This window comes from Charadrius vociferus, unplaced genomic scaffold (genome assembly GCF_000708025.1).
Source record: "Charadrius vociferus isolate BGI_N301 unplaced genomic scaffold, ASM70802v2 scaffold61, whole genome shotgun sequence".
Lineage (NCBI taxonomy): Eukaryota > Metazoa > Chordata > Aves > Charadriiformes > Charadriidae > Charadrius > Charadrius vociferus.
The window spans coordinates 3,057,767-3,071,252 of record NW_009646945.1 but is presented as its reverse complement, the minus strand read 5'-3'; the positions used below and the strand labels follow the sequence as shown (position 1 = coordinate 3,071,252).

General features: G+C 42.6%; 1 protein-coding gene across 1 annotated transcript in view; it reads right to left on the bottom strand.

Moving 5' to 3' along the window:
- PARD3 (par-3 family cell polarity regulator) overlaps positions 1-7,700 on the bottom strand; it is a 480,197-nt gene extending 472,497 nt beyond the window's left edge. Inside the window, exons 1-3 of the mRNA XM_009895122.1 lie at positions 7,666-7,700; positions 7,234-7,292; positions 3,696-3,892 (exon numbers count right to left, since the gene is read on the bottom strand). Of these exons, the coding sequence (XP_009893424.1) occupies positions 3,696-3,892; positions 7,234-7,292; positions 7,666-7,700 (291 nt within the window). The remainder of the gene's footprint in view (positions 1-3,695; positions 3,893-7,233; positions 7,293-7,665) is intronic.
- Positions 7,701-13,486: the final 5,786 nt, after the last annotated feature.

Genomic DNA, 13,486 nt, shown 5'->3' with positions numbered 1-13,486 from the left:
GGGCTTCTCTTTTGCAGTTTTTAATATCAGGAAAAGATTTCCATCATACTTTTAGTATCATATCTCACCTCAAGTCCTCCTAAGAGATAATTTTTTTCCTGTGTTATACAATAAGACTTAATTTCTTCTCTGTCACTATTGTCAGCCTTACTGCACTATTTGCCGTACATTGTACTCTGACGAATTTCAAGAAACACAAAAATGACAGAATCGTCAAGGTTGGAAGGGACCTTTAAGATCATCGAGTCCAACCATCAATCTTACACTGCCAAATCCACCACTAAACCATGTCCCTCAGCACCACATCTACCCATCTTTTAAGTACCTCCAGGGATGGTGATTCAACCACTGCCCTGGGCAGCCTGTTCCAATGTTTGATAACCCTTTCAGTGAAGACATTTTTCCTCATATCCATCCTAAACTTCCCCTGGCACAACTTGAGGCCATTTCCTCTTGTCCTATCCCCTGTTACATGGGAGAAGAGACTGACCCCCACCTCTCTGCACACTCCTTTCAGAGAGCTGTAGAGAGCGATAAGGTCTCCCCTCAGCCTCCTTTTCTCCAGGCTGAACAACTCCAGTTCCCTCAGCCGCTCCTCATAAGACTTGTGCTCCAGACCCCCCACCAGCTAATATGCCTTCATCTCTAGATTTTCTCTGCTCCTCCTTTTTATTATTACTTTTCTTATTTTTCCTGTAAAGTTGCATGTTTTGCCTCTTGGTTTTGCTATGCAGCTGTGCACTTCCGAAACGGACCGAGACATCGTGCATCCATTTCACAGCCACACAACAGAGAGCTGCTTCTGGCACATGACCAAATGCATGGCAAGGTCCTTAGCGGGGAAGACAGACAACCTTTCAGTCTGTTTCCACCAGAAGACTCATTTGAATTGGACAGGATTGTGTTTTTGTGATATTCCCATGTATTTACAACCAGTACCAACAGCTGATGCTGGGAGGAATCTGGGGTGGACTAATGAGCCCCAGAACTACTTGTTTAAAAGCAAAAATAAAAATAGTTTTGGTGGATGCTGTGCCAGTCCGGGTGCTCGGGGGGGACCGGGCGCCCAGCCACTGACGGGGGGTTTGTCAAATCTGCTTTCTGCCACCCAGCTGCCCCCTGCCCGGGGATGTGTCCCCAACACCGCGAGCACAGGAGGCCGCGTGGCAGGGGAAGGTGCTGCTGAAGGGACTCAGAGAGGGAGGGCTGGGGTTTGCACATATTCTCAGCTGCAGCTTTTCTGCTAAACAGAGCAAATCACTGAGCAAAAAATTTCTCAGGAACTCCCTAAAAAAATCCCAACTTTTTGGTAATACTGTGAAGAATTAAGAAGAATTTAAAGAAACCTGACTGAAGCAGAGCACAGGCAGCATAGCAGTCTTCATTACGGATAAAAAGAAGAACTTGCTAAGTTCCTTTTAGGAACAAACTAGCCAAAATGAGAAAAACTGTTGCCTCGGGCAAGTGTTGGGCTGGGTGGAAATTTAACCATATAGGTGGTGATGAGGAAGGCTGTGGGAGGGAGATGAGGGTTATAGCTGGAGATGTTTCCAGGAAAAGCAAAAAAGGCAGAAGAAAAGCTGCCTGAAACAAAGCAAATGCTCTTAGCTTAGTACAGAAAGAAGGCAACAAGAGTCCGTATTGAGCAGAGGGCTGGGAGGAGGAGTACCGAGGCTGTGAGAAAGAACCTTCTCTTGTTGTTTCATTCCTAGTGTCTTCCAGAGAACATAATTTTAGATGTGATTTCCACAAATAAAAAATAATATCTCAAATGTATGTAGCTTGTATTACTTTCATTTCCAATAAAAGGGAAAACCAAGAACGTGAACGTTGGCTATGCACTGAATGGGCTGCTAAATAAATTAGGCAGACCTGCCCTTTCCGCCCTGGGAAATCGAAAGCAATAACCCATATAGCCATAAAAGCATGACCAATCAATACAATCTGGAACAAAATTCTTGATTAATTCACATAAGTTTAGACAGGTATGCAGCCAGCCTGCGAGCACAGCAACGTTAGTGAAAATCTGGAGAACTCCACAAAAGCTGACAGATTTCCCAGTTTCACACATGTAACTTAGTGGTTAATCATTGCTGTGTTTGGTTTTTTTTTTCCCCATAAAGCAGCAGCACAGAGAAATAAATCCTACAGGCCCTTCTTCCAGATGATCAACCCTTGGGTAAAAGCCACCCTTCAAAAAAACTTGCATTGTTCTTGGAGTGCTGTGGTGTTCTTCCGTGCCCAGCTACTGCAGCTGCCTGACCCTGCCTCCCGTCCATCCTTGTCTGCTGGTGAAATCCCGCCCCCCTGATGCATCACCCCCATATGACATATTTACATTTACCATGTAAAAACAATAGTGACACGGGCAAACATTTCCGCTTCTAAATTTGATTCTTTCCCTTAGCTCAATTGAGCAATAATCTGTTGTCTTATTGTTTAAGCTTTTATTTCATTCCATTAACTTGAACTTATTTCAACTCCAATCTGAACTGTCTACATTTCTCTCTTCTAATATCTCTCATTTTCTGATGTTTGTTTATCATGAAGAATCATTAAGTCATTTGTACAGTGTATATACTATGTTGAATATAACTGGTAGATATATAGTAATAAATTTGTAAACAGCAAGTGGAATAACTTCATAAGCAGGGAACATATTTGGTCTTTCCAAAGTATTTGTGAATAAATCTGCTTGAAAATTCCCAAAAGACACTGAAATACATAATTAGAAATGATGTGTTTTATGTGCACTGCTTTAGGGTTTTTTCCTCAAAGTTATTTCACCAAAACTTGCAGATTAGGATGAAAATGCTGCACTGAGGAGGTATGGATTGATTACCCACAGGTAAAAATCACAGAGTCTGCTCCCAGGACTTGCCTGGGTTTTTTTTGTTGTTTGTGGTTTGTTTTTTTTTTTTCATATCTGTGTACCCTCATAGTTCTGTAAGAAGCTGCCCAGCTCTCAGGAAACACTTGCTCTGAAAGGCTTGGTACAAAAGACAAGATTTTCAAAAGCAGTTGGTAGCTGAGAGGTTCTTACGAGGACTTACAAAAAAGTCTGAGTAGATATGTCCAGAAAGCACATTTTCTTGAAATAAAATAATTAAATGCAAAGTAATAATTGTGCTGCATAAGCACTCCTATGCTTTGCCTTCACTGCAAAGAACTTATGCTTTCCAATCATGACACCACTGCCGTTATAAAAAGCTAATACAGATCCACAGTGACCAGTTCCAGTGACCAGTTCCAGGTGACCCCCAGCTACGCTAAGCTTCTCTGTCAGGTTCTATGCTTCACATCTCAATGTGAAGACACACCTTCTCTGAAAGACATAGCTGAAGGGAGGGCGGAGGTAGCTCAGGTGTTCAGTGCTGCTGATAAGCCAGCCCCATGTCACCAGTGCATGCAAGAATAGTCAGTACTGCTCCCTAAGTATCTCAGCGTGATCCTTTTTATTAATCCTGGAGAACAATGCACTATTTGGGTAAAATAAACATGCAAAAGCTGTAACTATGACATCAAGACAATTTTCTATGAGTGCAAGTGGATACAAATATTTTCCTAAAGGAAGTATTGCAGGCGTGTATGGACTCTGTGAAACAAATCTTCTGCATGAGACTTGCTTTTCACTGCCACTCCCTTTGCCAATAAATTTTACAGGGACCCAGGCAAGCACCAGCTGCTCCCTTCACCCGCTTTGCGAATATACTCTCCAGTGGTGAATAAGCACCACCATCTTCTCGCGTGCCAGAAACAGACCCCATGGAAGGATGCTGGCGAACACACCAACAGCAGGAAAATTGCTTGCAAGGCCCTGCCAGCCCGAGTCCGACGGCTGCCTGCTGCTTTGACAGGCCGGCTGCTGCTCGGAGAGCAGCTCGAGACCTCCCTCAGAGTTTAAAAAAAACAACAAAGAACTTTTAAATGCCCGTGTAGATCTAGGGGAGATGCTAACGCAAACGTGCTGGTTGGTTTGTTACGCGATACTCATGTCCTGATTGTTAAATAAAGAGCTGTTTTGGCTTGCCGTTAAATAAAAAAGTAAACATTTGTTGATCTGTCAAAAGAGCTTTCCTGCCTTCAGTGCCTGTGATCCTGCGAGCTGTGTCAAAAAGCCCCGGTGACGCAAGGACAGCTACACAGCATGTCCGCCTTGAGACAGGAGCTGCCACTGCCTCCTCCAGGGTCCCCGGTCTCTGCTCACTGGCTCTGGCTGTCTCGTCACAGTGAATTCGGTCAACCACAGACAGGTGAAGCGGAGCATGACGGTTCACCGAGATGGATGAGCAGATCAATTATTTAGTGTTTCTGTCCCAGAAGGCTTCGCTCAGCCTAAAACACCCCTTTGCGTTGGCAGGGAGTCCATCTCAAATCTCAGTAAGGTTTGACTAGGTAAAGCACTACCTGTCTGCTTCTTTAGGAGTCAACAACTCAGAGAAAAGAAAATGCCAATAATGTGGTACAATATGAGAGTATTGATTTTAAATATATCTATGTATATCATTAAATACAGGATTAAAAAAGTACAGTGCCCAAATCACTAGTCAACTACTGGAAAGCTTAATCCATAAATATTTTTAAGCATTAACATCTTGTGCTACTATTAATGAGACTACTAACTGTCAATGTTGTTAAAGTTAACATCTTGTTACTACAGCACTAAAAGACAACTCTGAATCTTAAGATATTTGTAGGGTGTGTCTGAATTCTTTAGGTTTTGCATTTTATTTTGCATAAAAATTAAAATGGATTCACTTTTGAATATGGTCCACTTTTACAAAGCCGGTTTCTCTATCTGAATTCAGCAGCAGAAATAGCAGTAGTGCCTGAGCTGCAACTTTCAACTTCAACAAAACATTTTTGCTAAAGCTTCACAAGAAAATGTCAAGGAAACATTTTTCCTATGCAGTCAGTGAAATTCATCCCCAGTATAAACCCATCAGCATTATTGGCAAAATACATGCAAGGAAATAGAGATTATCACGGCTAACTTGCAAGAACCAAAGCAGGAAACAGCATCACACCCAACAACGCAGAATCAGAGTTTCTCGCTCTCAAGCCTGTAATTCCTTGTCTTGTATGTACTTAATACTCCCTTCTTCCAACTTGCTATTTTCTGGAAGTTGAAAACTAGAGTTTCATTGCTGCTCTTGCTACACGCTTCAAAAAGGAATAAGGATTGAATCCAGGTGGGGAATTTGCTTTAATATGTTTTTCATAACAATACATGTATTTCTTACTGCTATACAATGGTTTAACCATTTACTCGAGCTGCTATGGCTTTCTTTTGTGATGCAAGACACACTTTTACTAGCAATATGCATCCTGTATTAATACATTTTACTTAATGATATTTAAAAACTCCTTTGAAAGGATACACAATGCCACATATTTAATACCGTGACTTTCTGTGCACTGTGATTATTATTGCAAATTGTTTCTCCTGGTCCTGGTGTCGCTCAGGTTGAGATGAGCAGATCCTGCCCTGTGGAGGGGATCCTCGCCCTGCAGCATTCACAGTGCAGAGACACGGCAGCGCAGGGTAGGACAGGTCAGCCAGGGATGGGTTGTAATTTTTAACAGAGCTATGAATGCCAACAGGGTTAGAGCTTTGTAAATAAGTGCTGGGAGACAGCATTTTACAAAAACAAAACTGTCTCCATAAAAGTGAGAAAACCATAAAGGCAGAAAATTTTGTAGCTAGGGCAAGAGCTGGGGACGACAAAGCTTAAGGGACGAGAGGGAGGAATTAGACAGAGCTCCCACCATTAGACACAAGGGCTTACAACCACTATAACAACTTTCCTTTCTGCAGCAAACAAAGTTTTTTCCTTCTAATCCTTCAGGCTCCTAGTCAGATGTGGTGACAGCTGCTCATGCCATGACGCAGGGTCAAAAGAATTTTAAATATGACCTTTTTTAAAATCTGAAAAAAAGCCTCCATTCTTGAAGTAGCTTTCCTTTCTGGCCACCTTAAACGGTTGGTTGCTGCACAGTTTGCACAGCTGTGAAGGGCTCAATTTTAGACGCGTTTTAGATAGCTACTGATTCCACGTGGGTAGAAATGGAGGAAGCAATGAATCTTGAAGAAAACTAATCAAGGTAAACTTTGACTTCTACTTTTAATGTATTCTTACACTGGCACTTTGGCTCAAATATCACTAAAGCTGCTAGGTATCAATGCTACCTTCATGTCAGAGCATGAGAAATATAAGAAATAATTAGGCTCATTCTCTAGCAAACATCACATACAATAAGAAAACTCCCATTAACAAGACACTTCTGTTTGTCACACATTGCCTCAAACTGGCAGCCGCACGGAAAAAAAATTACAGCCTATTAGGGAAGAAAGTCATCCTTGACAAATCTTTTTCTAGAAGTCAATCTCACAGCTTTCAAGCAAACACTCTGTCTTTCAAACTTTTTTTTTTTTTTTTTAAAAAAAGAGCCCTGAATACAGCCAGATCTTGCCAGAATCGGAACTGCAAAAGCTACCAACCTGCGCCCAGAAGATCTACAAGAAATGCTCTCAATTCCTCAACCATTCCTCAAGCATCTTGACATCCAGTATGCGATGCGCATCATGCAGTGTACCAAAGGTCCTCATAGAGCACACGTGGGTGAAACCTGCCAAACCCTTTGTACTAGAATGAACTCCAAGGATTATAAATAAAAAAGCACAGTTACCATTTAACGTTGCAAAACAATAATTCCCTCTCACATCTCAATCCCCATGCTCAAGGAATATTTACAAAATATTTGGTATTAAATATTATTATTATATTTAGTATTAAATAACACAGAATAGAGACATTGGTTTTATGTTCATTATATCTCTCTCAACATCTCATCGCCTGCTGAATTCTCCCTGTGCTTTCTGTCCGTCTCAATCTGTCACCTCTGCTCCTACCGAAAGCTCTCTGCAACATCACTTCTCCCACAAATGGCCTCATTAATTAACATAATTACAGCTTACTTTTTCTGTTATTTGGTTACTGCAAAATGACCTGCGGAACTTCACTTGTTTTACAGCACAGTCCCATTCTGAGGGAACAGTGAATTGAGGGATGGGGTGAGGAGCTCTAGGAGGGTGAAACATTCCTAGGTCAGGTTTGCTGCTGGGTCAAATGTATCAGCACCTGGCAGTAACGGTTCCCAGTCTCACCTGGACCAGACTTGCTGAAACACTTGCCCACATTTTACATCAATTGATCTCATAACACATATTACCTGCCCTTGCAATGCTACCTTCTTTTACAGGCTTAACTATCAGAGCTACAACACTGTTGCTACAAAATAGCAAAAGAGCAAAGAAGTACATCTCACAGACACTGGGAAATAAATAGCGGGGTCCATCAGAGGAGGGTGTCAGGGAGAAGGGAATGGGACCCCCAGCTCGGCAACTGCCTACTGGTAACCCTACTCCTACCTTGCTCAGGGAAACAGGCTGAGGTGTGTTTTGAAATATTTGACCACAGACACACTCAATTACGTAGTGAAAGTCCTACAAAAGACCCCAACTGTTAGATAGGGTATACTATATCACACTGAGGTACACAAAAGAGAGCCATGAAACTCAGCCAGCCTATTGAGATGACCCAGTCCCTTCCCAGAAGCACTGACAGTCTCAGAGATGAGCTCTGCTAACAGAAGCTTTCATACTTCATCTTCTGCCGGTATTTCTGCTGCTGGGCCATGTCATGAACGCCAGATCTAATCCGAATTTATCTGAATGCTGCTTGCTCATCATCTCTTCTGTACCTGTAGTGCTCCTTTTCAAACTCTTTGTGGTCACCTTAAGTTTCTTGACAACCACCTATGTGTTGGTCTGTGATACACGCTGAAAAAATGTATTTTATATGACAAGCAATGGAAAAAGACATCGGTTAGGGGTTTCTTTGACAACCACCACCTCTCTTGAAACGGAAAGCTAAAGATACTCTAGAGAGCACTACCAGCAAAGGCCACGCTGTGAGCAGGGTGACAGCTGGAATTCCTGTAGCAGATCTATTTTGAAAACGTGTCCGATGGGAACGCCTCCGCTGCTGCCAGCACAGGCTGCTGCTGCTGCCCAGGTTAGACACAAAACCCAAGAAAATACAAAATAATGTTTCAGAAAGGCAGAACTTCAAAACCACTTTCTTTTGACAATTTTCTGTTTCCAAGCACTGAAGACAGATGTTATTTTGTTTGACTTGCTTCACTTACATTTGTTGTTATGAAATATTTCTGTTAGGGTATGATCATCAGAATTGGGTCCTCACTGTGTAATGGGCCCTACAAATACGTGAGACACACCGTCCCTGTTGCACAATGCTGACTTTCTAAGATAAAAGAGACTTGAGGAGAGTGACCGAGTATTTAAACCAAATAAGGATTACTCTCTTCCCTCCTATAAATCATAAACAGTAGTTTCTTTCATTTGTCCTACATCATTGTTACTCATTGTTTCCATACAAAGACATATTTTGGGGAGAGGGTTCTCATCTTGCTGATGAACTGGAGGCGCATCTTTGCATGTAGAGGCAAATATGAAACAAACGTGCATCTATATATACACACGCATTGTTATATCTGAATAAAAAAAAAGGCAAGTGGGTGGAAAATGAAAGTATAACTAGTAAAGTGAAGGTTATGGGTTAAGACAGGAGAAGATAACAAAGAGGAGCAGAACTCTGAAGGGCGTTCAAGATGAAGAGAAGAGGCTTAAATTTTGTATGCCGAGATGAGAGACGGACATCAGGAGGGAACGTGCCCAAAATGACAGGCAAGGAACGATGCTGTAGAAACCACGCACCATGAGGACCGCGCAAGGGCTCCATTCCGCCGATGGAGGCTTGAAGGTAAAGTTCAATGGCAGAGCTCAACCCCAGCCCATAATCCTCAGTGATGAAACATTCATCCAGTTTCCCACGTCCCTATTCCTTGTTGCTGCCTCTTGCTTTGCATCGGCTCTGGTGCTCGTTGGACCCCACCATCAGAACACTCAACTCACCAAAAAGGCTGAAAACTACTGCAGCACCAAGAAGCAGAGAGCTTTCTGCATGCTGAACCCAGGGACTGGCAGGCGGCAGAACGGGACAAAGGAAGAGAAGGAGATAGGATGGGAGCCAGCAGGAGAGAAACTTTCCCATTTTGGTGCTGAACAGCTGTCAGACTAGCTCAGCAGTCACCCTTAACTTAGTCTTGAGGGGAGGAAGGTTGAAGGTTACAGTAATTAAGACAGGACGCTCAGATAAGGATTTTGGTAGTTTGGGCACAAAGAATAAGAAGAAACTTGTAAATATTCATAAAATTAATTAATGCACGATTGCTGTATCCCTTCTAGAGGGACAGAAGACTTAAAGATCACTCCTAGCTTGTAGACTCCCATAACAGAGTTGGCAGCAGTGACACCATCAATAGCAGCTCAGTTTTGACTCTCAAATATCAAGAGTAGTAAGAGACTAAGAAGAGAAGCCAGAGGGAGAAATTGGTGTAACTGATAAAAAGATGACTAGTGGAAGCCAGGGGAAAGACAGATGATCACGAGGCACCCAGGAATAGGCCCTTCTGACTGCTTTTACATGGACCGTAACTTCAGCACCTCAGGTGGAAGCCAGAGGAGGACTGAGTTAGGAAATCACAGTGGGCAAGATTCCAACAATATGTCCATGGGTTGCAGCATAAAAACATGGCTGTGGATGTTGTGTTGTTAGTGGGTTTTTTTTAAATATGAACCTTGTACATATCGATCAGAGGTATTCCTGGAGCAAAGGAGGCATGCACCTGGGAATTTGTTTACTACTTATCCTGAAACCTAAAAATACAGGTGTATATCAAAATTATTAAATATTTCACAATTAATCATTCAGAACAGATTATGAAGAACCTGAAGCCCATAAACCAGCCGCAGCCTTGCAACATCACCTTTCTGGCATTTTGTCTGTTATTGCCAGATAACACGAAGTATGCAATACTGCGGGGCCCTTGGAGCTGCCAGTGACAAAGCGTAGCTTCGAGCTGCAGACTGTCCCCTGCAGCAGTCCAGGCTCCAAAAACCGACAGTTTCCCCAAAGCGATACCCTGCACACAGCAACTAGTACACCGCAGCTTTTGGTTACCCACGTACCGCAGACTTGAAAAAAAAAGACAATCTAGAGACAATACGATACAAGTTATGCAAAAATAAATGATCTGGTGAACAACTGTGCTTACTTTCAAATTAATGACAAGTCTTTAAATTTGAATATTTTCATTAATTCTTTGCAGGGTATCAAGATCATCAGATCAGTTGAACAACAAGCTTCACGGTCTCCGCTGAGGAATTCCGTATTCTCTCACACAGCGTGACTGCAGTGGGAGCGGGTGAATTAGAGCACCCTCTGCTTTCTATTTGTGTTTGACACAAGATCATTTTATGACTTCTGAGGCTTCACAGTGAAACATAAGCAGAATGACGTTAGCAGAGAGAATTCACATACGAAATATTTTTGAGTGATCGCTAGACCTGTACTCCCTAACTGCAGACAGGTTTTATGGTTTGTTTGTTTGTCGGAGTATATCAAAGCAGCTTGATCTCCCACATGAGGGCTGCCCCGCTGCGCCTTATCTGCTGTAAGTTTTTCTAGTTTGTTTACTGTAGTGCTTTTGGGGGTTGTTTCTGTGTTGTTTTGTTTTTCAGACACAGAGAACATCTTGGTTTGCCTTTGAATTTAGCCTGTTTTCCCTTGTACAGAGTCAGACAACACTCACCACCTTTCCCAAAGATTGGCATATCAGACGCTGATAAGCAGAACTGGCTCAGAAGGGTCAGTCCCAGTTGCTGCCCAGTGCCAAACTCAGGTTGGTGAGGACTACGTGTGTTGTGAGTCAGTGAGCGGGATGCACTTCAGATAGAAATGCACTCGACTGCAAGATGTGGATCAGAAAAGCCCAACGTCCCTGGACCAGATTGCATCATTTCAGCCTAGAGAAATACCTGTTATCTCACTGATAATCCTACTGAGATTTTAGGGGCCTGCTTAAGCAGGTTTGTGAGGTCTTTTTAGGAGTGCTCAGCTCGTGTCTTTCTTTTTCTTTAATATTATTATTATTATTTGGACTGAGCTTGATCCTCAGCCTGTTGGGCTGTGCAGCAACGTGAGAAAATAAGGCACAAAAGTAGTGGGTGGGCGGTGAGGAAGGATTAAAGTGCGGGTTCACTGGACCGAGCAATCTCATTTCTTGGACTTAAATCCCTTTTTGTTACATCAACTCGTCTGATATAATTGTACGAAGAATAACAAAGCCTAGGAGAAAGTGAGAGCTCTGGAGGATACAGGCAGGTTTCACGTGGTGATCATGGCATCTGTTAAATCTCTGGGTATCAAGTTCATGCTCCCCCCATGTACCTCAAACAGGGGAAAAGAGTATGAAGAGGGGTCTATAGTAAACATGGCATCTATGATAAGTCTCATTGATTGTTACTTCAAAATCAGGGAAAATAGCAGTCCAAAAGTTATGAAGATGAATAGAAACTTTCCAGCCTATTGAGTCAAACTGCTGTTGCTGGAAGATCAGTTCAGAAAAAGAGTGTAATTTTTTTTACTCTTCTTCAAAAATTTAGATTAATTCAAAACGAGTCCTTTCAGTAATACATTCAGCTGACTTAAGAACTATGCCTGATGTCTATTTTTGACAGAAAAAGACGAGCCAGATCTTCTCAAAAGCTAATTTCAGGAATCTATAGGTAATTGGCTCAGAACTCACGAACTAAGTACTGTGCAAGAGCAAATAACACAAATGAGAGCTTTACACATGCAGATTCAGAGCTTTAACCTGCATAAACCCTTCCTCACCTGGGGGCTTTATATTCGTGCTGAGAGGACACTGGAGAAGCAGCAGCGCTGGAAGCAGCTTTTGGTTCTTCATAGCAATGGTCCTCTGGCGCAGGCTGGTTCTCCTGCCACACGTGCCAGTGCGGCCTCAATTTTCACCCTGGCTTTCTGCTCTCATACTGAAGGTGCTCTACTCTGAAGATTAATCAGCTCACCCCACACATTGACTGCTAATTTTGTCGTCTGCTTGTGACCAGGCAGAAATTGTTCTCCAACAGGAAAGAGAGAAATAAACACTTGCTTTCCAGGAGAGCAGTTTGGTTGTGCAGATGTATTTGCCGCTCCTTCCCTGACTTCCAGACTGAGTAACATAACATTACCTGTGGGAGCGAGCACAGAAAAGTGCTAGCAGGTCATAACATAAGAGTTTACCACAGACTCTCCTGAACTCTTATGTAGTAGATAATTTCTCGAGGTATCGGTTATCACTAATATTACCTGCTGCTGAGGACACAGGCTCATTGCAGATACTTTTAGAGAACTTTTAACTCATAACAAGTGTATGTTTGGGTTGGCTTTTTGTGGTTTATGTCTTTCCAGTTTGGATCATGCTTATGCCAACTAAGCATTTATACAGCTCCCCTTGCTGCTAAAAGCAATGCATTACCATTGACACGCTATGAGCTCTATCCTTCACCTTAAAGAGGTATCTAAAATCCTAACACCTTCCCTGAGCAAAGCCCTCTGCACATGGATGCCCACAGGAAAGATGGTGCCTTTTTCAAGGTGCCATTTTCAAAAACCCATCGGATCTACATTCTACAAAGGTGACAGAGCAAAGAAAATGTAGCTATACCATCACAAAAAAAGACAAACAGGAGTAAAGCTGAGGTTGCACAACCACATGGTTCTCTTGTCATAGGGTTCCTGCATTGAATGCTTATTGGCTCACTAAATAGATATTCACTGCACGGTCCCAAACCTTACTTATAGTGCATACCCAGCCTTTGTGCCAGCTGCAATATTAGCCATTTATTTATGAAAATTATAGAGAAAATTATCTGACCTACAGCATGAGTGCTTTTCTTCTCAATAACCCCGAGCTGAGCTGATATCATTATCCCATTTCACAGTAAGCACATGAAGCAGAGGAAGGTGAAGGCCAAAACTGCTGAGAGTACACTAATTTTTAGATGCCTGTGCAGAGATTTTAGCATCTCACTTGTCAGAGAATTTTACACTTTGTAGAGCATTTGCATGTCCAAAATATACATCCCAGGGACTGCAGGGCTTTCTGTGAGCACCCAACATCTCTGTAACATGGGTTTAAACCTGAACATTCAGAAACAGTTTGTTTTTGAGGCAGTTGCCCAGGATTATGCAAATGTAGTCGCATAATGACAATTACACAGCATATTCAGAAACATTAAAACCAGATCTTCCAACTTGGCTCTTCCCATAGTGAAAGCAGATTAACGATGCTGATTTGATAGATTCTTCCTTCAGCCTGGGCAATGTGCTTAAGCCGCGCTAGCAGCCCTCACTTTCCGTGAACCTACGGCCATCTCTATGCTCCATCACCCTGCTTTCCTCATTGGAGACAACAGCAAGAGTCCCAGCAGGCGGGACAGAAAGCTGAAGGCTGTCGATGCGCATGTTGCTTTTGGCAGACAGGCAGATGGTCA